Consider the following 25654-nt stretch of genomic DNA (forward strand, 5'->3'; position numbering starts at 1 on the left):
AGAGAACAGACTGTTAGAGAACAGACTGTTAGAGAGAACCGACTGTTAGAGAACAGACTGTTAGAGAGAATCGACTGTTAGAGAGAACAGACTGTTAGAGAACCGACTGTTAGAGAACCGACTGTTAGACAGAACAGACTGTTAGACAGAACAGACTGTTAGAGAACAGACTGTTAGAGAGAACCGACTGTTAGAGAACAGACTGTTAGAAGAGAACCGACTTTTAGAGAACAGACTGTTAGACAGAACCGACTTTTAGAGAACAGACTGTTAGAGAACAGACTGTTAGAGAACAGACTGTTAGAGAGAACCGACTGATTTCCCCTGAAGAGACAGATTGAGTTCATTGATCAGGCTGAATACGTCGCACAAGTAAACGAGCGACCCACTCCTTGCCACTGAAATGTGCTGCCAGCGCTGATTTCTTTTCTGAGAGAAATCTCTGCAGCGGCTCTCGTAATTCAAACACTCTGGCCATCTCCCTCGGGATAACCATCTTATTTCTGTGTATAAGAGAAGGCGTCTGTGCTCCGCGTTCATCTCCTCACAAAGTTGCTCGAATAGGCGCGAGTTAAGGGCGTGTGCTTTGAAGTGGTTAATAACTTTAACAACATCATTCAATACGCTGTTAAGTTCTGGTGGCATTTTTTTTAAGCACATTGTGTCTGCCTTGTGCATGAAATGCGCTCTATAAATAAAGTTTGAATTGAATTGAATTGAATTGAATTGAATTTTTCGGCTTGCCAGCATTTCTCTGTGAATGACACAATGTGTAGATTCACATTCAGGTGCAACCTCCTTAATCCGAGCAGTTAAACCAGACAGCCGTCCGGTCATGGCAGCAGCTCCATCTGTGCATATGCCGACACAAAAGGACCATTTCAGTTTTCTTGATACATAATCATCCAGCGACTTGAATAGTTCTGCGGCTGTGGTTTTGGTTGTCAACGATAGTGCACACAACATATCCTCATGCACATCCTCCTGATAAAGGTATCGCACATAAACAAGTAGTATTGCCTTGTTGTCCACATCTATAGACTTGTCAACCTGCAGTGCGTACCACGGTGATGTATTAATCCTCTCCAACAACTGTGTCTCAATTTCCTCTGCTATTTCCTCAATGCGCCGAGTGACGGTGCTAGCCGACAGAGGCACCTGTGCTATCTTTTTAACCACAGCCTCTCCGAAAAGTTCACAGCAAATGTCTTTAGTCACGGGAAGGATCAATTCTTCACCAATAGTGAATGGCTTTTTAGCCTTAGCAATACGGTTAGCCACCAAATATGATGCTCTCAGTGCACTTGCATTCGGTGATGTGGAGGCCCTCAGTAATTGCTTCTGTCCTTCTTGTTCCCGCTTTTTTCTTTCAAAATACTCCAAACGCTTGTTTTTTAATGCAGGGTGCTTGGTCTCCAAGTGGCGAAGCAGTTTTGAAGGCTTCATTGCCTCATTGGAGAGCCGGTCGCCGCATATTATGCAGACCGGGCTTGGTGCGTGGGAATCACCTGTCGCGATAAATCCATATTTTAAGTAGGTCTCCTGGTACTGTCTGTTAAATACAGATTTCTTCTTCTTAGTGGTCATAGGTTCTTCTTCTGTCTCCTCACTGGGCCTTTTCCCCTTTGCAAAGAAACTTTCCAGAGACGTCTGTTTTTGACTCATTTTGCTAGCTTGTGGGTTTAATATTAGCGTTAATGTATCACGTGACCGAGACAAGCATCTTGACATGTGTTCAGTGTTCAGTCATTTTTCAAAATAAAACGTTCAGACTTGGATAATAAATAAAACGGAAATAATGTAAGTTATTTATTCCTTCTGTGCGGCCCGGTACCAAATGACCCACAGACCGGTACCGGTCCAGGGCCCGGGGGTTGGGGACCACTGTGTTAGAGAACAGACTGTTAGAGAGAACCAACTGTAAGAGAACAGACTGTTAGAGGGAACAGACTGTTAGAAAACAGACTGTTAGAGAACAGACTATTAGAGAGTACCAACTGTTAGAGGGAACCGACTGTTAGAGAACCCACTGTTAGAGAACAGACTGTTAGAGAGAACCAACTGTTAGAGGGAACCGACTGTTAGAGGGAACCGACTGTTAGAGGGAACGTCTGTTATAGAACAGACTGTTAGAGAACAGACTATTAGAGAGAACCAACTGTTAGAGAGAACCAACTGTTAGAGGGAACCGACTGTTAGAGAGAACCAACTGTTAGAGGGAACCGACTGTTAGAGGGAACCGACTGTTAGAGGGAACGTCTGTTATAGAACAGACTGTTAGAGGGAACGTCTGTTATAGAACAGACTGTTAGAGGGAACGACTGTTAGAGAACCCACTGTTAGAGAGAACAGACTATTAGAGAGAACCAACTGTTAGAGGGAACCAACTGTTAGAGGGAACCGACTGTTAGAGGGAACCGACTGTTAGAGGGAACCGACTGTTAGAGGGAACGTCTGTTATAGAACAGACTGTTAGAGGGAACGACTGTTAGAGAACCCACTGTTAGAGAGAACAGACTTAGATTGGAACAGATGCTCATCCTTTGTGTGTGTGTGTGTGTGTGTGTGTGTGTGTGTGTGTGTGTGTGTGTGTGTGTGTTAAATTAGAGCAAAGTTCAAATTGTCAGTTTTCATTATGCTTTAATCTGGTTCAATTTAAACAGAAGACACAAACAAACAGAATTTAAGTAAAGAACAAAAATATAAAAAAAAGAAAAATACAAAAAAAGAAAAATATAAACATAAATATAAAAGTATCAAAATTTATTTAAATAAATAGATAAATAAATAAATAAATAAATAAATAGGTTAAATAAATAAATAAATAAATACTGATAATCAATTATAAGTAATTCACTTTTGGGCGTGGCCTCTGTCATTAACGGGTGTGGTCTCGGTCATCAGTGGGCGTGGTCAATGTCTAGCTCTCTGGGCGAAGCAGCTGTGATACTTGTGCAGGGCGGTCTTTAGGACCCAGAGGACATCTCTCCTCAGAGCCATCCAACCACAGGCAGCGCTGTCCTGTGACACACAGAGACACCCCCCCCAGCTCCGATTGGTCAACACATTCTGACTGACAAACTCATCGTCTAATCATTACGCATGTGTTTAATATGAAGAGTTACTTTGAATTATTTATAATTATTTATTTACAAATGAAATGAACAAACAACAATCAATGAACATTTAACTGATGAATGAAAATTGATGAAAAACTTAATTAAATAAATAAATGAAATGATTATATCATATTCATAAAATTTGTTATATGTTATAATTCATATAATTTATGTGGAGTTTTTCAAAGTAAAATCTGTGACTGAAACAAACAAGATGTTTACCTGTTGCTGCACAAAAGCTGTGACGTTGCTGAAGTAAGAAGACAGCACACCTGGAGCCTTGGTGGTGGCCAGCTGCAGAGAGAGAGGGGGGGGTGAATAAGCAGTGACACAGGTATGGGGTGGTCTCTGAGGATCCTCAGGTGTGATACTCACACAGCTTCCCTCCTCCACCAGTCCATACTGCAGGTTCAGGAAGTCGGCGAGTTTCTTACTGTCCCAGGTTACTCCGCCCTCTCCGACAGGTAAGTCCAACTCCTGAAACAGCTCCTGCGTCTCCCGCAGAGTCTCATACACCACCCATAATGCCTGGCGGCACTGCAGGGAACCAATTAGACATCAGAGTTTCAAACTGTTTGAACATAAAAATACAGCTCTTTGATTTGCTGAGAGGCTCAGGTGAGGTCAGAGGCTTACCTGAGGGTGACTGGCTGTGGCAGCAGGGAAGGCAGAGTCAGGGAAAGAGATGTTAACATTGTACTGCATGCAGTGGACAGGAAATGGCCCCCCCTACAGAACAGACAGGAAACAGTTCAGACCAGACTGACGTCAGCTAAGACTAAAGCTAAGCTACTGAAAGCACAGGTGAAGGGGCAGGGTCTTACCAGGTCTCTGAGCAGGTTGTGAGTGGTCTGGACAACGTCTTCCAGCAGCTGGCAAGTCGGCATGGCAACCACCATCAGCTGGAGGCTGCAGAGCTGCAGAAGGATGAGGGGGACTGAAGAGGACTTCATTGTTCTGGGTCTGATGGTCCTGGTTGTTCTGGTCCTGAGGTTCAGAAACAGATCTCAGTTTTAGCTGAAGTTTTAAACAAAGACAAACTGACATTCTGAGTTTTAAAAAACTCCACCTGAACTGGTCCTGGTCCTGATCCTGGTTCTTCAGGTGGTCTTGGTCAGAGCTGGACTGAGCTGGACTAAGATGCTTCAGGTGTGCTGAATGAGCCAGCAGCTTCAGGTGAGTTCAGATAACCTGGAACAGAGAGGAGCAGATTGGACCAATCAGTCAATCAGAAGCCGTCTACCTGTGTGAGTCATCAGACCACAGAGACTTTAATCCCAAACACAGCGGCAGAGACCTGGACCAGGACCAGGTGAGTCACTGCAGGTTCATTCAGTTACAAAAGATTAATGAATAAGTGTCTTTGTCTCCAAACGTTCGACAGTCTGATCCTGATCTGACCGTTGTCTGGTCTTGGTCTGGTCCTGGTCTGATCCTGATCTGACCGTGGTTTGATCCTGATCTGATCCTGATCTGATCCTGATCTGTTCCTGATCTGATCCTGATCTGATCCTGATCTGGTCCTCATTATTTCTGATCCTGGTCTGGTCTGGTCCTGGTCTGATACTCGTCTGGAACCACGAGTCTGGTTCCAGTATGAAAGATGAACTCTGACCTGAGTCTGTCGCAGTTCAAGCTCCAGGTTCAGAGCGACGGAGAGGACGTTGATATTTATCTGGAGGACGCCGCGTCATGTGACACAGTTGCCATTTGTCATGATAACGTAGCTCGATTTCTGATGAACAGGTTTCCCTGTTCAGCGCTTCAGAGACGTCAATCGTCATGGCGCAGATGGAAACTGAAGTCATAGATGTCGGTTTCATTTCAGCGCCAGCAGCAGGATGGGAACAGGTTTCCATTCAGGCTGGAAACTTCAACCTTCAATCAAAGGTTCCTCCTCAGTGAGATGGACTGAAAGTGAGAGAGCTGCTGAGTCACAGCGATCAGGGACTGCTGGACTGTGTCAGACCAGGACCAGGACCAGGCTTCACTCTATCTCTGAGCTGAAATGAAACTTATCTGCTCATCATTATTTCTATTAGCTCTGTTTCCATCTGCGCTGCGATGCTCGACCTGCTGACGTCATCACTCTGAGCCTCGACATGGAGACGCTCATTCACTCAGACTGAGACTCAGACTGTGACCGTTTGATGCTGTTTGTTCAATTACTGCCAAGACTCCTCATATTATCTTAATTATTATTATTATTATCATTATTATTATTGTTGTTATCATTACAGATTGTTTTGAAGGGAAGAACTAAGGTTAATTAAGATTGAACATTAGAAAGAATTAGAAAGAGAGATGATGTCAACTGATCGCCACAGGTGTTTGTTGTTTCCTTTCAGTCAAACTGACCCCTCAGATTCACCTGGTGACCCTCTGGAGGGGCCCACCCCCGGGTAGGGAACCAGTGATTGAAGTGTATATGACATAGTGAAAGCAGCTCCACCTACATAGTACTTTTATTGTGATACTTTAACTACAGGAAGTTCTTTTATTGTGACACTAACTGCAGCAGCTTTATTTAAAACCATAAAACTGAACAAAAACAAAGTAAACAGAGAATTTCACAGTTTATAAAGTTTACATCACTGAACTTGTGATCAGTTTGACATTTTAATGATTATTGACTGGTTTTTATTTTTAAAGTTCAGTGTTTAGTTTTTTTTAATTCATTTTAAAACTAAAATTTTTCAAACTGAACCAGAAAAAAATAATCTTTGTTAGTTTTCTCCTCATTACTCTGCAAACACAAAATGAACACATGACACAAACTCACTGTCTGCTGGAGGTGCTGGAGGTCCTGGAGGTCCTGGAGGTCCTGGAGGTCCTGGAGGTCTTGGAGGTAGAGGTACTGGTCTTGGTTGATCTGGGTGCTGGTCTTGGTTGATCTGGGTGCTGGTCTTGGTTGATCTGGGTGCTGGTCTTGGTTCCTGCAGTTTAAATAAATCCTGATCCTGGACAGAAACTGAAACTCTGATGCTTTGAAAGCAAAAAATTCTACGAAATCTGGAAAATTTCCCTTTTCAACCCCCCCACCCCCCACCCCCCTCCCCAGCTGAGTGTCAGGCTGTGTGGTATATCACTATGACTGTTCATATAACACTACCTCACATGGATCATAGAAACAAGTATAAGAAATAGGAATTATAAAGGAGTAAAACTCGGCAAAAGTATGTGGACATGGGAAGTTGCAGATACATTTATTAATATGGGATGAACATGAAAGTGTGTCCATATACTTTTGGCCAAAATGTGTTGAGTTAGAGTTGGAAATACGCTATATGGCCCAAAGTATGTGGACAGCCAAAGTGCACCACAGGGCAACACTAATGATTGATTCAGGTGCTCATCAAAGACACTTTAATGTGTTTATTGATCTGTGACAAGTTTGCTGAGATGAGGTTTTTACTCAGAATTAGGATCAGAATCAAAATCTGGTTTATTGCCAAGTAGGTTTTCAACATACAAGGAATTTGTTTTGGTGATTTTGTTCATGACAATAAACATAGAAGAAAAGAAATATAAACAAATATGAAACAGGCGAGTTCTGCAGACATCGTAAATATAAATAGAAACATCAATAAAATAAAATATTTACAATGTAAGATGAATGAATGAATGATTTGGTTATAATACATGAAGGGGGGATTAAAGAATGATCTAAAAACCAGATCAGCAAGGTTGATGATGGTTTGATTTGACTTGATTTGATTTGGTCTTTGAAGCTGTTGAACAGTTTCTGTTGTTGTCTGTTGATTTATCCATAAAACACTTGAATGAGTCAGATTTTAATGTGACGACATGTTGAACATCTGTGACTCAGCTTCATGTTAAAACGGTTGGAAACTATACATCATTAACATGAGGACAGGCCCGTTCACAGACTTTTGGCCACAATGTGCTTTAGATTCCATTTTACAATCCTTTTTTTTCCTGTATGAATCAAAGTAAAACTCGTCTGTGTCGTCACAGATCAAAGTGGCTCAGGAAGCGGTTCAACCCCCAAACCCTCAGTTTACATTTACAGAGAAGAGAGGAGAGACAGAGGAGAGAAAAGAAAGACGAGAGAAAAAAGAAAGAAAAAAGAGATGAGTGTGAGGCGGACGACAGGAAGTTCACACTCAGTTTACATTTAGACAGAAAAGAAAGGAGAAAAACGAGTGGAGCCTGAAAACAGTACTACTACTGCAGGTCTTTCTGAATGACTGATGATGATGATGATGATGAAGTCATGCTCTGTCCCACTGAAGTTGCTCACTCACTTTCCAGAGTCTCTGAGCTGCATCGACGTTTTTTTCTGCCTGTTGTCTGAAAACAGCAACATCACTGATGACATCACTCTGAGGTCAGAGGTCAGTGGACCTGTAAATCACCTGGTTTTCTGTATTAATCTTCATCAGTGGTGGACAGATGTGATGAGGGTTGGACAGTGACGAGGTACTTCAGTGTATCTTTACATGAGTTTTATTTTGAATAAACTTTGACTCCACTACATCTCTATGAAAGACTCTTATTTTGAAGAGCTGTCAGTCAGTGAATTCATTTTATTCCATTAACACAGGAAGGTTCTTGTTCTTTAATGTTCTCACTGTGAACATGAAGATTCTGGACCTGTGTTCCTCTCCACAGTCCTGTTCTCTTAAAGAACCAGTAGAACCTGAACCACCAGCTGGATTATAGAGTGCTTCTCCAGATCTGGACCACAGAGACCTGGACCAGAAACCTGGACCAGAAACCTGGACCACAGACACCTGGACCACAGAGACCTGGACCAGAAACCTGGACCAGAAACCTGGACCACAGACACCTGGACCACGGAGACCTGGACCACAGAGACCTGGACCAGAAACCTGGACCAGAAACCAGGACCACAGACACCTGGACCACAGAGACCTGGACCAGAAACCTGGACCAGAAACCTGGACCACAGACACCTGGACCACAGAGACCTGGACCAGAAACCTGGACCACAGAGACCTGGACCAGAAACCTGGACCACAGAGACCTGGACCAGAAATGTGAACCAGAAATCTGGACCATAGACCTGGACCACAGACACCTGGACCATAGAAACCTGGACCACAGACACCTGGACCACAGAGACCTGGACCAGAAATCTGGACCAGAAACCTGGACCACAGAGACCTGGACCAGAAACCTGGACCAGAAACCTGGACCACAGAGCAACAGTTAATGTGAAACAGTAAGATGTGAAGGTTTGATCAGGGTCAGAGGTCATGCAGTACTAGCACAGAGCATTACTACTGTTACTGCAGTACTAGCACAGAGCATTACTACTGTTACTGCAGTACTAGCACAGAGCATTACTGCAGTACTAGCACAGAGTATTACTACTGTTACTGCAGTACTAGCACACAGTATTATATCTTATACTGCAGTAACAGTGATAGTACTGTATGATAGTACTGCAGTAACAGTAACAGTAGTACTATTACAGACGGTAGCTCAGTGATGTCATGTGTGCAGACGTCCAACAGAGGGAGCTCTCACTGTGTCTGTGGTTCATCACGACCTCTGACCCTGATCAAACCTTCACATCTGTCTGATCCAGCTGTGCTCGCTCTCATTTTACTGTTTCACATTAACTGTTTATCAGCTCATCGTTTGGTCGACTGTGACCAAAGCTCATATATAGATATGAATAAATATAAATAGATATAGATAAATATAAATGAATAAATTACTTTCCCTCCACATCACCTTCACAACCTGAAGTTGATTTAGTCCACTGGTTCCAAACCTGGGGGTCAGGCCCCTCTGAAGGGTCACCAGATAAATGTGAGGGGTCATCACATGATTGAAACAAAGTCCTGATTCACTGATCTGGATCCAGTCTGTGGACTTCTCTCTGATCTATGATCTTCAGTGAGATATTGATGATATATTGATGATTGGAAACATGAGCTGTTCAGAGAAGAACTGTTTATTTTATAGTCATAATCTGTGATTGGCTGCAGCCTCAGATGGGCGTGGTCCAGTGACAGTAACTCAGAAATCTATCCTGAAGTACTAAAGTACATGTACTTACTTTGTGTGTGTGTGTGATGAGCAGCAGTGAGATCAGCTGTTTCCTGACTGACATCAGTTTAAAGGTCAAACTCTGAACAGCGAGGAAACGTCTTTATTGTTGTTCAAGTCAAATTCAGACAAACGTCACATTTCAATAAATAAATACAAATAAATAAATAAATAAATATAAACCTGATAAATCAATAAATATAAACCTGATAAATCAATAAATAGACAGAAACAGTTGATGAGAGGCATTGTGTCAGTCTTGGTGTTGACTTGGTGTAGAGCGCCTCCTGCTGGCAGCAGCTGAAGATCTGATGGAGTTCACCAGCAGGTCCAACTGATCCAGGTGCAGCTGAGTCTCCTTCCTGATCAGCTCCCAGGACGCAGGCCCCGCCCCCTGTACACAAAGTACTACAGTCAGTACACACAATACTACAATCAGTACTAGAGTCAGCACACACAGTACTACAGTCAGTACTCCAGTCAGTACACACAGTACTACAGTCAGTACTCCAGTCGGTACACACAGTACTACAGTCAGTCCTCCAGTCAGTACACACAGTACTACAGTCAGTATTACAGTCAGTACTCCAGTCAGTACACACAATACTACAATCAGTACTAGAGTCAGTACACACAGTACTACAGTCAGTACTCCAGTCAGCACACACAGTACTACAGTCAGTACTATGAGCCATACACTGCAGTAGTTATACAGTACTTGTACTCACAGTGCGGTCCAGAGTACTTGTCCTCAGTCTCCTGTAGTATTTCCTCAGACGGTTGTCGGCTCTCTGCTCAGTCGACACCTGAAAACAAAGACATTGATTTTCTGAGTTTGGTGGAAAAAGCTGAAGCTGAACATGTAAAAGGAATTGAAGTGGAAACTTCAGTTAGACTGAGAGCTGAGCTCAGTGAGAGAATCAGGTTTATTGAAGTGTAAGGACTGAAAGGAGCTGAAGCGTCTGAAGTGACAGCAGCAGTGTCTTCAGTGTCAGTTGAATTTAAAGTGCTGAAAGGAGTTGAAGTGTCTGTTCACTCACACAGGTGTTCAGGCCGTCTATCTGTCTGTCGATGCTCATCCGGAATCTATTAGTATTGTCGATATCCCAGGAAACGGAGGAGAGGTTGTCATGGCGATAAAGGTCAGAGATCTGGACCAGACTGTCTCTGATGAAAACCACCTTGGACCTCACCTGGAGAGAGAGACAGGAGTGACTAGGAGCTCTCTGATTGGCTGATAGAGCTGATGTCATCAACATAACAGACAACATCTGGGTTTGTTTACATGGTTGTATGTAAATGTCTCCTGACGTGTCGATGTATACATGTAAATAATAAACAAACAATAACCAACAAACAACGATCTGAAAACAATGGAAGTGGTAGAAATCTGCAGTTAAAACCTTTGAAAGAAGATAGATAGATAGATAGATAGATAGATAGATAGATAGATAGATAGATAGATAGATAGATTGATTGATTACCTCAGAGTTGCGTATGTGTTTGTAGAATTTGTATGGAAAGGAAACTGGACTGTCCTGTTCAGTCAGCTGGCCGGCCTGAAACATAAAGAGATGATGCTTCATTTTACCACATCTGGAAAACCTTCATCATTCACATCTGTTGATCAGTGTCATGTTATTTGATTCTGATCACCTACATGATCAATGTGGTCTGATAATGATCAGTTCTCCTTATGAGATCATTGCTCTTATTTGATTTACGTAAATTTTGATGTTTAATATGGATCAGATATGTAAACACACAGTCTGTGATGCCTTCAGGATCATTTCACTCCTCAGGAACCTCACAGGGACTAAGTACCAGTAAAACCTCCTCCAGGACCTGGAGTCAGAGCTGTACTCACCATGAGGCGGATGAGGGTCAGAGAGATGTTGCTGTAGTGACCGTAGTGTCTGAGCCAATCACAGCAGAGAGCAGGACTCAGGACGCTGCAGAGGACGAGGAGGCTGGTCCAGCTGATCATGATGAAGGTGATGAAGATGAAGATGTGAGCTGTGCTGAGTGTCAGTGTCTCCAACATGCTGCTGATCTGAGTTCAGGACTTTTATTCTAACAGGACAGGAAAGAGAAAGAGAGAGAAAAAGTCCCACAGTCCCACTGTTTCTACTCTCCCTTTCACACACACAGAGACACACACACACACACACACACACACACACACACACACACACACACACACACACACACATACATTCACACCTGGGCACTTCAGAGTCACCAGTTCACCTGTTGTGTGGGAGGAGCCACTCTCTGTCACTAGTTTATATAAAGTTGAGAAGTCGCTCAGTAAAGTGTGTTTGAGCCTTCAAAGTAAAAGCACACTGTGGTCGTATCATGTTAGATTGACTTGATGCTTCATATTGTATAAAAGCTGTGAAGATGTGATGACAGATGTTGAGCAGTACAAGTACAACATGGAGGTAAAAGTACCTCCTCTGTGTACTACTGCAGTAAATGTACTCAGTTACTTGTTAAAATACAGATGTGGGTGAATGAGTGAATCAAACATCTTCATTCATTCACTTTGTGGGAATATTCTCTCATTTCTGCAGTGGAAGTCCCTTCACTTTCATTTTCTAAACCTCACAGGAAGTCACACGCTCACTTCTACAAAATAAAAGCTGGGACTTTGTTACGGACTGAATAATAAACGAAAAATTGAAATAAAAATGTAACTTAATACAAATATAAAAGGTTCAAATTCAGAAACACAGAGTTTTGAGTCCGATTTTTATTAAGCAGATTTAATGATTATAGGTTAAACTTTTATTTTGAAGGCTGAATCCTCTACACATTGGCGCTTACTTCATAAAGTGATGACATCACAGTTTTCACTTTCAGGCCACACATTCACTTTCTGGTTGTTATGGAAACATTCAGATGGAGCAACGCCGTGACATCACTAAAACAATGAAACAATGACATCATGATAATTAAATGCATTTTATTTATAAACACAATAAGAAGTTGCCGACATGTTGTCTATTCTAATCAAAAGCAGTCACATTGAAGGACTAAATGTGATGGACAGACAAATTGTAATAAGTCAACTGGCAGATGACACAACGTTATTTCTGAAAAATGAAGATCAAATTCCCTTATCATTGCAGTCTATCAATCAATTCTCAGAAGCTTCTGGCTTACAGCTGAATTTAAATAAATGTGAAATTTTAACATTACATGATTATCATTTACAATCCCTGTATAACATGAAGATAAAAAAGGAGGTCAAATATTTGGGGATTGTTATCTCTAAGGACAAAACAACAACTGAAAAGATGAATATTTGTAACAATGTGGACAAGTGTAAGTCAATACTAAACAGGTGGCTGCAGAGAGATATTTCAATTTTTGGCAGAGTCTTATTATCAAAAATGGATAGTCTGTCCAGACTCATTTACCCAGCCTTCTCCTTACCCATCTCAGCAAGACTGATCAAAATGATTAATACTGTTCATTTTAAGTTCATATGGAGAAATAGATGTCAATATATAAGAAAGATTGACATGGTTAAAAACTATGATGATGGGGGGTTGAATGCGATTGATTTTGATATTATGAATGGTGTCTTGAAACTGAAATGGTTAAAATCTTTCCTTACAAATAGACATTCCTTCTGGTTTATTGTTCCTAATATGATTTTTCAAAAAAATGGGTGGAATAGACTTTCTTCTGCGCTGTGACTTTGAGTGCAGCTCATTACCACTTAAACTCTCTGCTTTCCATCAGCAAGTCCTTCTCTAGTGGAAGTTAATTTATAGTCATAATTTTACACCACACAACACACCTGTGTGGAACAACAGGTACATTTTGCTTAGTAGAAAATCTGTGTATATAGAGGACTGGAGATCAAAGGGAGTCTGGGCTGTTGCACACTTTCTGGATGATACTGGAAACGTCTTACAGCATGAGGATTTTTGTCAAAAATACCAACTTCAATGTAATGTTAAGCATTATAATAGAATGTACTAACAAAGTTATTAGAAACATTTTGCTAGAAGAATATTACCCTAACCCAGTAAAAAGAAGGTACATCCTCAAGGAATTTGAAGCGGAAAAGATTAGTAAAATAAGAAAAAATTATATTTCATTTCCACTCCCTCCCAAAGTAAAAGAGGTAAACTTCAAAATGTATATTTTGTATTACTGAGGTTACTCAACCCAAGGCAAAAGTCTGTGATTTTGGTGACTCTGCTGTGCCTTGTTTGTTTGTATCTGTTTCAATAAAAAAAAAAAAAAAAAAGTTTCCGTTTCTCTGTCTCTGTTTAGACCCTCCCCCTGAATGAACGGAGGGGGGAGGGGTCAGACTGGAATTGGGCTGAAGAAGAAGAAGAATAGTAAAGTAAAGAAGAAGAGGAGGGAACGGCGCGCGGACACGGTAAGTCTGTGATGTTTAATGAGTTTCTTGTTTCTCTTTTCGTTTGCTTCCGGTTGTCTCGCGGAGGTGAGAGGGTTGACTGACAGCCGGGCTCCTGTCGCGGCTCGCGCCAAACACGGAAATAAGCTGAGATGGAGCGAAAGATGATGTGTAGAGGATCAATAATTAGTTGGTTATGACCGTGCGTCGGTGTGATGTCACACACCTGGCCAGTGCGGTCAGGTGGAGGTGAGCTGGGGGTTTTAGTGACGCAGCAGACTTCAGATCAGTTGTTCCAGCAGGTAACAGACTCAGCTGTGTCCTAATATACTCCAGTTTACTCCATGAAGTCTGGTGGGTGAAGTCTATCAACCTCTGATTGGCTGTAGATCTGTGAGCCAGTGGTCATGTGGTCTGATGTGTAGCTGCGGGGGGGTGGGGTGGTTTCTGAAGAAATCATGAGTCAAACTGACAGTTGACTGTTTCTACATACATGATGACATCAGAGGTTTTTACAAAGAACATGCTACTGCTGTGTAAACGCTACATGTTTTTATTTGACTGTGATTCAGATTATAATCAGTTAGCCTGAACAAGCTAACGTTAGTCTAAACCAGCTAATGTTATTTACAAGCATCAACCTCCAGACTGAAACATGAAGCATCAACATGAAGAACCAGAAGCTGCAGTTCCTCTAACGACCACTAGAGTCTGGCTCCAACAGTGAGTCAGTCCCCATAGACTCCCATGTTAACTTTAACATTAACTTTACAGCAGAAATAAACATGTTTACAGCCTGGTACAAAAACTGTTTTGATCTCTAGAGCTAATTTCCTCCTTCATGACACCTGTTTATATAACTCACCTGTTTACATTTCATTAAGGACTAAAGTTATGGAGGATTGCGGGTGTGGCCTCTTTGAGTGACAGGTGGGTGACTATGTTTGCCACAAACTGTCGTGTACAGAAGTCTTAGCTCCACACAAGCCCCTCCTCTTTGACTATTATTGGATTAGCTGAGCATTAGGGGCGGGGTCAGACACTGCCAAGATGGTGACGGTGGAGCAGCTCACTCTGAGCTTCAGAAACCTGTGGGTGACTTCACAGAGGCGACGTCCATCTTTATTTACAGTCTATGGTAAATCAAAACCAGCTAACATTAGCCCAAACAAGCTAACTGTTGTTGCTGCCATTCCACAGTTGTTGTTATTGTACACTGTTCCTGTCTTCTTCTCTTCCAGTGTGATGTCAGAATAGAACAGGTTTAGTTATTATACTGCTCCTATCAGTCCTTCACCCCCTGCCACACCCCCACCACGAGCACCGCTCCTGCATGTTGCCCCTTCAGAGTCCACATTAGTACAGGCTTGTTGGTACTTTGTCACATGACAGTCTGTGGTGTTAAAAAGTTATTTTTATCTTTTAAATTCTTCTTCTTCAGTGGTTTAATGGCAGTGATTCCCACAGCAGCAGAGGAAACAAATCTCTGAGCTGAAACCCGACTCTAATGCCCCCCCCCCCCCCCCGGTCTCTCTCTCTCTCTCTCTCTCTCTCTCTCTCTCTCTCTCTCTCTCTCTCTCGACAGTGCAGCTCACTCTCGACCGTGGCTTCCTGGTTGTTGCTGTTTCCCCTAACACTGGAACAAACACAAATGAACAATCAGAATTTGTCAGAACCACTTCACTGAAGTCTGGACCGGCTGATCCACAACAGACTGAACTGAACCGGGACACACTTGGACAAATGGAGACTAACAGCTGTGAGAGGACTGGTGTCTTCAGACCTGCTGTATACTGACTCAGATCTCGGATCTGGTCTCAGTGGATCTGATTTTTAGTGGATCCGGTCTCTAGTGGACCTGGTCTGGACTGAGGATTCACACCCTGTGGATCAAGACTGTCCTGGTCTGACTCGGACTGTGAGATGCATCTGTTGAACGGAAAAATAGTGACAGTGATTCTGCTGCTAGCTCTGCTGCTGGGGTGAGTACTAATACTACAAATACTACTAATGTTTTAGTACTAATACCACAAATACTAATACTACTGATACTGTTGTACTAATAGTTCACATTAGAGGTGGGTATGATTAATCGATGATCGATAATTGATTGTTAACAATTTTGTCGATCACGTGGAATCTGATCGATCTAATGTGTGTATCAATGAGGTTGTGTTTCACTACGTGGCAGCAACCAGCCGCGGCACAATTTAAATTGGCAACAGAGAGAAATGAAGTTTGGTGTGGGAAGCTGAAAAATATCGAAGCTCATTGTAAACATTGCAACGGCGTGTATAAGCGCCGCAGCTTTGGCTCAGAGCCTCGAGCTCCGCCTCCTTTAGGAGCCCTAAATATCTTTTTGTTCTGTTTAACAGTTAAACTATTAAAGCTGTTAAGCTATTAAACTTAAAGTTTAACTATTAAACTTTAATAGTCAAACTATTAAACTTTCACTGCCGTGTTTAAGAGGCTTGTTGTTGGAATATAATTTCTTCTTGCAGTAAAGATTTCGTTGAGGAACAAGTCGCTTTCTTTAGTATTTTCTGCCATATGCATTTTTTGATATAAAAAATTAATAACGAATCGATAATTGATCATTAATTTTCCTGATGATCGAATAAGGAAATTTCCTCAAGTGCCCATCCCTACTTCACATACTACTACTACAAATACTGCAGTATTAATACTACTCGTACTACAGATACTAGCACTGTTCTCGTGGACCTGATATCTCAGTAACACTTCAACAGAACTTCTTCAAATTCTTAAGTGGTAAATTCACTAGGACTCAAGGATGAACTGATTAGATTTTGGTGGTCAAAGGTCAAGGTCAGTGTGACCTCACAAAACACTTTTTAGCATGACCCAAGACTTCACACAAATGGTTAATATTTTCTGTGATTGTGGACAAACAGGATGTGACCTGAAACATAATCAAGAAAATAATCTGCAGGTGAATTGATAATAAAACAAATAAACAAAACCAAGTTTGACAGGTTCACCTTGGTGAACTCTTATCTTGATCCGGATCCTGATCCGGATCCTGATCTGGTCCTGATCCTGGTCCTGAGCTCCATTCAGCTGAGCACAAAGCAAAGTCAATACATTTATCAGGCTCAGGTCATTCAGAGCGGCAGCTGCTAAGAGCTACACAAACAGTCACACACACGGTCTTCATCATCATCATCATCATCCTCACTGTGTCAGGATGCGTCAGTGTGTGGTTAACAGTGACACACAAGTCAATCAGTAAATCATTAATGATATTAATGATAGATTATAATCAGAAATAAAGTGATGTCACAATCAGAACAAATGTGGTTGGTTAATCCAGAAGTATTGATCAGTTACAGTCCAAGTGATCAGTAATGATGGATGACTATTGATTAATCATTATGTTTCTGCTTGAACCCTCAGAGTGCTGTACTGCTACATCTTCCAGTCGTACAGGTAACACACACACACACACACACACACACACACACACACACACACACACATGCTGTCGTTCACTTCATCACAGCTTCAGTCCTCACAGGTGGAGACAGGTGGAGTCTCACCTGCTGATCTGGTCTCTGTATGTTTGTGTGTTGCAGAGTCGTGGGGTCCTTCGAGCAGACAGATGTCACACAGGTGGACGGGTCAGTAACTCAAACACACTGTGTCTGTCCAGGTGGTGTTTTCTCCCTCAGTGTCATCTAACAGGCTCCTCCCACTTCTCTCACCTTCACCTGTTCACCTGTTTATCTGTTTAGTGTTTATCTGTTTACCTGTTTATCTGTTTATCTGTTTTTCTGTCTCAACAATAACAAGTTTCCCACCTGTTTTACTTGAACATTTTCAACTCAGGTGTGATGTCATTTCCAGTTGTGACATCAGAGGTTCATGTACCACAGCAATAAAAGCCCTATTGGGTTTCTGTCCACTGAAAACTGGGCTTTTAATTTGTTAAAGGAAGTGTTATTCCAGTAACTGGATCAAAACGAGACTTCACTCTGAAATATGAGCCGTCACACATCTCACAGAGACAGCTGAGGTGAATACAGGCCCCGCCCCCTCTGAGCATCTGTACCTGCTGTAAATGACCCCTCCCCCCCAGTCTGAATAAGAGCTTCAACAAACACACACACCTCCTCAGTGACAGTGGTGTGTGTGTGTGTGTGTGTGTGTGTGTGTGTGTGTGTGTGTGTGTGTGTGTGTGTGTGTGTGTGTGTGTGTGTGTAGGCCTCCTCAAGCTGTCATCAGGACTCATGACTTCCCCCTGGTGGTTCCCAACCAGTAAGTTCGCTCATTTTCATCTTCATCAGATTTAGTTTAAGTATAAACACACCTGTCAGTCATGGGTGGGTGGCTTCACGTACATGGGGACCACTGATTGGATGTCAGTACAGTACAGCAGTAAGTCCACACAGGTGATGGTGAGCAGTGACATACTAATGCTAACTGCTAACTGGTCACAGTTGAAGGTGCAGGTAAAGGTGACTGATGGTGGCCCCTTGACAGGTGTTCACAGTCAGTCTGACAGGGGAGGAGGCGGAGTCTGTGCTGACAGACTGATGTTTTATACAGTTTAGTTCATGAGCATCATATAAATCAGAGCCTCCCAAACATTCCACCCTGTGACCTCATTAACTGAAACATGGTCAGGTGTGTTATGAGTCAGCTGAGGTTCAGGTGTGTCAGACGACTGGGAGGTGTTGTGAGTCTGACTGGGCTGACTAGGCTTTTCAAAATAAAAGCAGTGACGCCCTCTTTGTGTTTCAGTCTGCAGTACAAACAGCCGAGCATCCTGCAGGGGTGAGTATCATTCACCCTCATCACTGTTGTTGTTGATGTTTGTTGGTATTTGTTGATGACATCAGTGTGTCTTTATCGTAGTCGTACTGACGTGGTGACGGTGACGCCCTGGTTGGCTCCGGTGGTCTGGGAGGGAACCTTTAATCCGGTTCTCCTCGACAGCATCTACAGACCGAGGAACATCACCGTCGCAGCCACCGTGTTCGCTGTGGGAAAGTACGACGTCACAGTGAACGCAACATGTCTGGTTTAACCTTTGACCTGGAGGTCACCCTTCTCATCTGCTCCACAGGTACATCAAGTTCCTGAAGGACTTCCTGGAGACCTCAGAGCAGCACTTCTTCGTTGGGTTCAAGGTTCACGTGTACGTCTTCACCGACCGGGCGCAGGAGGTGCCCCAGGTCAAGATGGCTGCCGGCAGACAGGTACAGGAAGTTCTATCTCCAACAAACTGACCCCAGATCAGCGGGACTCTGTCTAAAACTCCTCCTTCTCCTCCTCCAGCTGATGGTTCGTTCGGTGCCCAGCTCCAAGCGTTGGCAGGAGATCTCCGCTCGCAGGATGGAGATGATCCAAACGCTGATCGAGGAGCTCCATAACTCCACTGACTACATCTTCTGTCTGGATGTGGACTCCAAGTTCCATGGCCACTGGGGGGCGGAGTCACTGGGCAGTTTGGTTGCTGTGATACACCCAGGTCAGAGGGTCCGTTCTTGTCTCCACAGCGACACATCGTTAGTTTGTGGGGTCCTCCGACATGAATCTAAATAAGTGTTGTTGATATAACCTGATGTGTCCGTACAGTGACTTCGAGAGGCGTCGGCCGTTCAGAACCTTTAAGACCTTATTTATTTGGACTTATTTTTTATAAAGTTGAATATAAAGTTAAAGAGTTGTTTGTTGTTTTTATTAAAAAGCTCTTTAGCAACATCTCCTGCCTGAAAAGTGCTTTACAAATAAAGTTCAGTGTTGGACAGCCATTAAAGGTGTTCTGCTCAGACTGTCAGCTGTGATGAGGAGGACTATGTTCTGAGGTGGAGGGATACGCACTGGAGTAAAGTTATTTTAGGTTGTGTTTTGGCTGATCTGTTCCCACCTGTGTCTGCAGGTTACTACAGAGATGACCGAAGCAGGTTCCCCTACGAGCGGAGACCCACCTCCAGGGCGTACATTGCTCCTGGGGAGGGAGACTTCTACTACTGTGGGGGGGCGTTTGGAGGCCGCCTGCAGGAAGTTCACCTGCTCGCCAAAACCTGCCGTGCCAACTTTGAGGCTGACGCCAAGGATGGCATCGAGGCTGCGTGGCAGGAGGAGAGTCACCTGAACAGGTAGATGGAGGGAGCTGGGTTAGGGTTAGGGTTAGGGTTAGGGTTAGCTGAACAGCTGATGGTTTTATGTTGTGATTATTATACTTCCTGTGTTTTCAGGTACATGTGGACCAACAAGCCCAGTAAGGTTCTGTCACCTGAGTACCTGTGGCAGGACTTCAAATCCAGAAACCCCGAGGTTCACATCGTCAGGTTCTCTGGAGTCATCAAGAACTACGCTGAGATCCGACCCAATGTCTGAGAGACCTGGACTGAACCAGACTGAACCGGAATCACCCGGACTAGACCACACTGGATTGGAAGACCAGAATCCCTTACAGTCATGGTTTGAAAAGCCCAGCTGCGCCTCCACACACCTGTGGACCTGGTCCATACCTGTCTCGAACACTTACCCAGGATTTACCTCCTCACCTGACCTCTGGTCCTGGTTCTGGTTCTGGTTCTCAGTCCTCAGCTTCATGGCTCAAACTCCAAACACCACAGGTTTAGATTAAAGGTCCGGCCCCCTCCAAGACTCAGGACCTGCAGCTAACGTGGCTTCAGCTCTACTGCACATGTGCAGCTGAGGCTTCTGCTCCTCCACACACAACTGTGACGCTCAGTGGCAACAAACATTTGAACTAAATGAAAATGTAAATTTTTCACAAATAGAAACTCTGATGTTTCATGAGTTGATTCTGTCTCTGGTTCAGTTTATTAAATAAGTTTCACTTGCCTATTAATCAACATGAAAAAATGTTGAACCTCAAACTGCAGCTGAAAATCCAGTTTATTCTTCATTACAACTGAAAAATATAAAAATGTCAAATATACACATGAAATAAAATGTATATGTGTATATAAATGCCCCCCGCCCATCTGTTACAACAGGAGAAAGAATGGGAGAAAATAAATATACATGAATATATACAGTAATAAAACAGCTCCATCTGCTGGTGGAGGCAGAGACACACACACACAGACACACACAGACACACAGACACACACAGACACACACACAGACACACAGACACACACCCAGACACACACACAGACACACACACAGACACACACAGACACACAGACACACACAGACACACACACAGACACACAGACACACACCCAGACACACACACAGACACACACACAGACACACACAGACACACAGACACACACAGACACACACACAGACACACAGACACACACCCAGACACACACACAGACACACACACAGACACACACAGACACACAGACACACACAGACACACACACAGACACACAGACACACACCCAGACACACACACAGACACACACACAGACACACACAGACACACAGACACACACAGACACACACACAGACACACAGACACACACCCAGACACACACACAGACACACACACAGACACACACAGACACACAGACACACACAGACACACACACAGACACACACAGACACACACAGACACACACACACACACACAGAGGTTTAATATGTAAAAATCCCCACCCCCACCCTCGTGTTCCCTGTTATCACATTGCAAACAACAATCAGTCTCTTCCTGTTCAGCCCTTCTACTATCAACACGACTTCCTGTCCCACAACAGGAAGTGACACAACAAGAGGATCGGGACTGACTCACATCCAGAGACCAGCGCTGGTTTCTGGTGCATTCAGGTGCAGCTCTGGTCTCTGCGGTGTGTTCAGGTGCAGCTCTGGTCTCTGTGGTGTGTTCAGGTGCAGCTCTGTTCTCTGTGGTGTGTTCAGGTGCAGCTCTGGTCTCTGTGGTGTGTTCAGGTGCAGCTCTGGTCTCTGATGCATTCATGTGCATGAAGCCTTTGATCAGTCGCTCTTTGTCAGTTTTATATTGACTGAAAGTAACTGTTGTCTGATTGGTTGATTGTAGACATGACCACAGCAGCATCAGAGAACCTCTGCATGTGTTTTTGTATGAGAGAGAGAGAGAGAGAGAGAGAGAGAGAGAGAGAGAGAGAGAGAGAGAGAGAGAGAGCAAAACAAGTTGAGACTCTTTCATCATGAGGGTGCTGATGCAGCTGCAGATATGACGTGTGTGTGTGTTCTTGTCTGTCTCTGTGAGGACCAGTGTGACTCACTTTGATCCAGACCAACAGTTTGAGGGTTGTGGAGTTAGATTCAGATCTGAAGACCAGGTCTCTGGTTAGACCTCCTCAGACTTCAACTAAACCAACACCATCATTCTCATGATGTTGAAGAGTCAAACCTCATTCTACATTCTCCACATTGAACCAAATCATGTGTTTAACAGATGTTCACCTGAGCTCACATCTCCATCTCCACACCAGTGACTTCTGTACAAACAGACCTGTAAGTTTTTACCTTCAGCATCGTTGTGTTTACAAGACCAGAGGTTCTAACTCGTCCTATGAGCAGCTCCAGGACTCACCGGAGGCTACAGTGACAGGAGCTAACTGGTTAGCATGCTAACTTTAGTGGAAGGGAAGACGTGACAGAGACAGGGTTAACGTCAGTGTTTGTTTCCACCTCTGGAGACACTATGTAACTCATTTGCATAATCCCCGCCTACCGGACAATTTGACACGCCCTCAAACGAAGCTGGTTAGAGCGCAGGCTGAGAGGAGTGTGGATAGTTTCAGCCTGTTGCCATGTCAACAAGACGCTGCTTCCCTCGTGAACAGGTTCAGTAGAGTAACATTTCAGTAACGTTAACGTTAGCTTTCACCTCCTGACAGCAGACGTTCACCTGTCAACAGAGCAGCATCAGTGTGATGTCACAATCAACAGCAAACAGGTAAAAAATTCAGTCAACACAGGCTGTGACCTCTGACCTGTCCCCCATCTGATCCATGATTCAGGCTCAAACATGAACTAATGGACCAGACGAGTCTCCATGGCAGGTTAGCTACATCCTGTTAGTCCGGAGTTTGGGTGCTAGTTACTGAGTTTAGGTACAAGCTACTGAGTAGCTAAACTGACTTTAGTTACTAGTTAAAGATGAGTTACTAGTTACTGAGTTTAACAGTTTGCTGGTAAGAAGATGAGTGGGTGCTGTCCCCTATGCAGGTTTCGGCCAATCAGAGGAGAGCGTGCTGTTAACAAGCTCTGAGCTCAGCTGATTTGGTGAACAACAGTTTGAGATTAAACCATAGAGCTACAAGTACAAACGTGTGTGTGTGTGTGTGTGTGTGTGTGTGTGTGTGTGTGTGTGTGTGTGTGTGTGTGTGTCTCTGTGTGTGTGAAAGGGAGAGTAGAAACAGTGGGACTGTGGGACTTTTTCTCTCTCTTTCTCTTTCCTGTCCTGTTAGAATAAAAGTCCTGAACTCAGATCAGCAGCATGTTGGAGACACTGACACTCAGCACAGCTCACATCTTCATCTTCATCACCTTCATCATGATCAGCTGGACCAGCCTCCTCGTCCTCTGCAGCGTCCTGAGTCCTGCTCTCTGCTGTGATTGGCTCAGACACTACGGTCACTACAGCAACATCTCTCTGACCCTCATCCGCCTCATGGTGAGTACAGCTCTGACTCCAGGTCCTGGAGGAGGTTTGTGTGTAAGTCTGACTGATTAACTGTTTTTGAAAAACAGAAGGAGGAGAGAAAGAGGAAGTCATCACAAAGACAGGAAGTGTGTGTGTGTGTGTAAGTAGTCAAAGTTCAGAACTCATAATATTAGGGTTAAAACATTCACATTCTCGCACACACATTAATAACAGGAGGGTGTGTGTGGAGAGAGACAATCAAGGTGCCCTCGCACGCCCAAATCCTTTTATGGCCTGTGTATGTGGGTGGGTTAAAGCACACACACACACACACACACACACACACACACACACACACACACACACACACACACACACACACACACACACAGACATGATTTCATTTCAGGGCAAGCAAGCACAACTGAAGAATGAGAATGAGAGAGAGTGGGCGGGGGGGGGGACTCAGAGGTGAAACAGAGAGAGAGAGAGAGAGAGAGAGAGAGAGAGAGAGAGAGAGAGAGGAGAGAGAGAGAAGCGAGAGAGAGATGCGAAAAGAGAGAGAGAGAGAGAGACAGGAGGAGAGAAGAGAGAGGAGGAAGGCGAGAGGAGAGAGAGAGAGAGAGAGAGAGAGAGAGAGAGAGAGAGAGAGAGCGATAGAGAGAGAGAGAGAGAGAGAGGGGAGGGGGCAGCTGAGCCTGTGTAGATCAGTTCTTCAGACTGAAGAGTCAGACAGAGCAGAGCACGAATCAAACGGACGACCTGAGGACGAGGAGCTGCTGCTTTCATTTACCTTTATTAACAAACGGACAAACAAACAGAGGACGAGCTGCTTCTGTCGACAGCAGAGAAACAGGTTTGAAATCTTTTCTTCTGCTCTCTTATGTTCTAAAGTTCATTTGTTTAACAGTGAAAACTCTTTGTCACCTGTGTGAACCTGAACCTGAACCTGAACCTGAACCAGGTTCATCTTCATCTCTAAACCAACAACACTGTGTAAAAACGCTCTTCACATTCAGAGTCTGACTCACAGAATCATTTACCATCAACAACAGGCTGAGTTTTATTAGTAAAATTAATGTTCAATATTTCTTCATTAGCTGAGAAATAAATGCATTTCATGTTTTTTATTTTAAGATAATTGTATTTAGAGAAAATTTCTAATTTAAGTGTGTACATGCAATTGATGTTTCATCAGAACCAGTGCTGAAACGAGTTCACTGTGAAAATACAGTTTATTATTATTCAGCATCATAAACAACATTGAGCTGCTTCTGTCTGACTGAAGAGAAACTATCAGTCAAATTAATCATTTAATTCCTCCTTATGACCATAGACACTCAAACACAATAAAAATGTCCCAGTTTGTTTGGTCCATTTAATTAAACTAGAGAGCACAGATTACTGTGGTCATTCAGCTACAGTGTTTAACAGCTGCAGTTACTAACGTCTGAGAGATGTTTGATCTGTGCTCAGATGGAAGTCTGATTCAGAAGGTGTCAGTCAGGTGTGAACCGTCAGGAAGGAGACCAAACACAAATACAATACAACAGGGTCATTTGCATAATGACACGTACTCAGTGACATGAAAGTGATAGTTCAGCTGATCTGACGTGGTGTTGTGTGAGGTCGTCTTTTTTTTCTTTCAGGTGTGTGTCTCCATGGCGTCAGGTGTGTGTGTGTTGCTAAGTGTTTGTGTCGGTGTGTGTGTGGCCTTTAACCTCGACACGTCATTCCCGCTGCTGAAGACGGGCGGAGATGGGAGTCTGTTCGGTCTGTCTGTCGCCCTGCACCAAGACCTGAAGACAGACGCTTACAGGTGAGTACACACCTGTCTGACAGTACGCCTGTCTGTACACCTGTCTGTGTTGATGTGTATCATATGTAGCATTAGCTCGGAGAGCTAGCATCAGTAATGGATAACTGTCAAAGCTGTTGCCACCAGAGTCCACTTGGAGCCAGGACCTTCAGTCTGTGCTGGTCTGTTGTCAAACTGTTGTTTAACTGAAGTGCAGCCTCAGTCTTGATTTGGGTTGAGGTCTGAAAACCAGCAGCAGCAGGTCGGTTCAGCTCATGCAGGTGTGTCGTGTACCTGCTCTTCTGTCTGAGCATAGGTAAATAGTTGACAGTCACTGCTCAGACTTCCTGTTTCAGTGAACTGGCTGTGGTTGTGGTTCAGCTGTAAACTGTTCTCATGGACCCGTGAGAGCAGTTCCCCTGCAGCAGGAAAACCATGAGAACAAGCTGCTGACACATCTGCAGTATGTGATCATGTGCTTAATTTACATATTTATCAGGTCACAGACGTGTTTGTTTCCCAACAGAGTCTCTGAACCACCTGTAGAGATCTGGTTCTATTCAGACCCTCACAGATTCTGGTTCAGGTTAAAGATCCTGTTCTGGTTTCATACATAAACAGTTCAACCTGTTTATTTACATTTAACATAAACCAAAGAGACAAGTCTCTTCCAGAGACCAGGTCCACACCCAGAGACCTGGTCTCTGGATGTGGACCTGGTCTCTGGA

At 43.6% G+C, this 25654-nt stretch overlaps 4 protein-coding genes across 6 annotated transcripts in view; 2 read left to right on the forward strand and 2 right to left on the reverse strand.

The window, feature by feature from the left end:
• Positions 1–2913: 2913 nt before the first annotated feature.
• LOC111239804 (interferon alpha-G-like) lies at positions 2914–4072 on the reverse strand. Its single transcript, XM_022769715.1, has 5 exons — positions 3944–4072; positions 3756–3848; positions 3495–3656; positions 3342–3413; positions 2914–3021 (listed from the first exon to the last, which is right to left on the reverse strand). The coding sequence occupies exons 1-5, from the start codon at positions 4070–4072 to the stop codon at positions 2914–2916; spliced, it is 564 nt and encodes a 187-aa protein (XP_022625436.1).
• Positions 4073–9318: 5246 nt separating this feature from the next.
• Positions 9319–11151, reverse strand: LOC111239799 (interferon a3-like). The gene is made up of 5 exons (XM_022769708.1): positions 11032–11151; positions 10649–10723; positions 10205–10357; positions 9893–9970; positions 9319–9558 (listed from the first exon to the last, which is right to left on the reverse strand). Exons 1-5 carry the CDS (start codon positions 11149–11151, stop codon positions 9418–9420), a joined length of 567 nt encoding a protein of 188 aa, XP_022625429.1. The 3' UTR covers positions 9319–9417.
• Positions 11152–13473: 2322 nt separating this feature from the next.
• gbgt1 (globoside alpha-1,3-N-acetylgalactosaminyltransferase 1 (FORS blood group)) lies at positions 13474–20345 on the forward strand. 3 transcript variants are annotated; one of them, XM_022769711.1, is made up of 11 exons: positions 13474–13566; positions 15131–15527; positions 16963–16995; positions 17142–17186; positions 17770–17823; positions 18310–18342; positions 18424–18558; positions 18635–18767; positions 18847–19039; positions 19451–19670; positions 19770–20345. In XM_022769711.1, exons 2-11 carry the CDS (start codon positions 15469–15471, stop codon positions 19909–19911), a joined length of 1047 nt encoding a protein of 348 aa, XP_022625432.1. In that variant the 5' UTR covers positions 13474–13566; positions 15131–15468; the 3' UTR covers positions 19912–20345. The 3 variants fall into 3 exon arrangements, with proteins under 3 accessions (XP_022625432.1, XP_022625431.1, XP_022625433.1); XM_022769710.1 differs by having other exon boundaries at positions 15136–15527; XM_022769712.1 differs by lacking the exon at positions 17770–17823 and having other exon boundaries at positions 15136–15527.
• Positions 20346–23877: 3532 nt separating this feature from the next.
• The window catches only part of LOC111239795 (integrin alpha-3-like), a 21193-nt gene continuing 19416 nt past the window's right edge, over positions 23878–25654 (forward strand). The window contains exons 1-2 of the mRNA XM_022769702.1: positions 23878–23984; positions 24778–24947. Coding sequence (XP_022625423.1) covers positions 24790–24947 — 158 coding nt within the window. The 5' untranslated portion in view covers positions 23878–23984; positions 24778–24789. The remainder of the gene's footprint in view (positions 23985–24777; positions 24948–25654) is intronic.

The sequence above is a fragment of the Seriola dumerili genome, unplaced genomic scaffold (assembly GCF_002260705.1).
Source record: "Seriola dumerili isolate Sdu_G_001 unplaced genomic scaffold, Sdu_1.0 BDQW01004506.1, whole genome shotgun sequence".
NCBI lineage: Eukaryota > Metazoa > Chordata > Actinopteri > Carangiformes > Carangidae > Seriola > Seriola dumerili.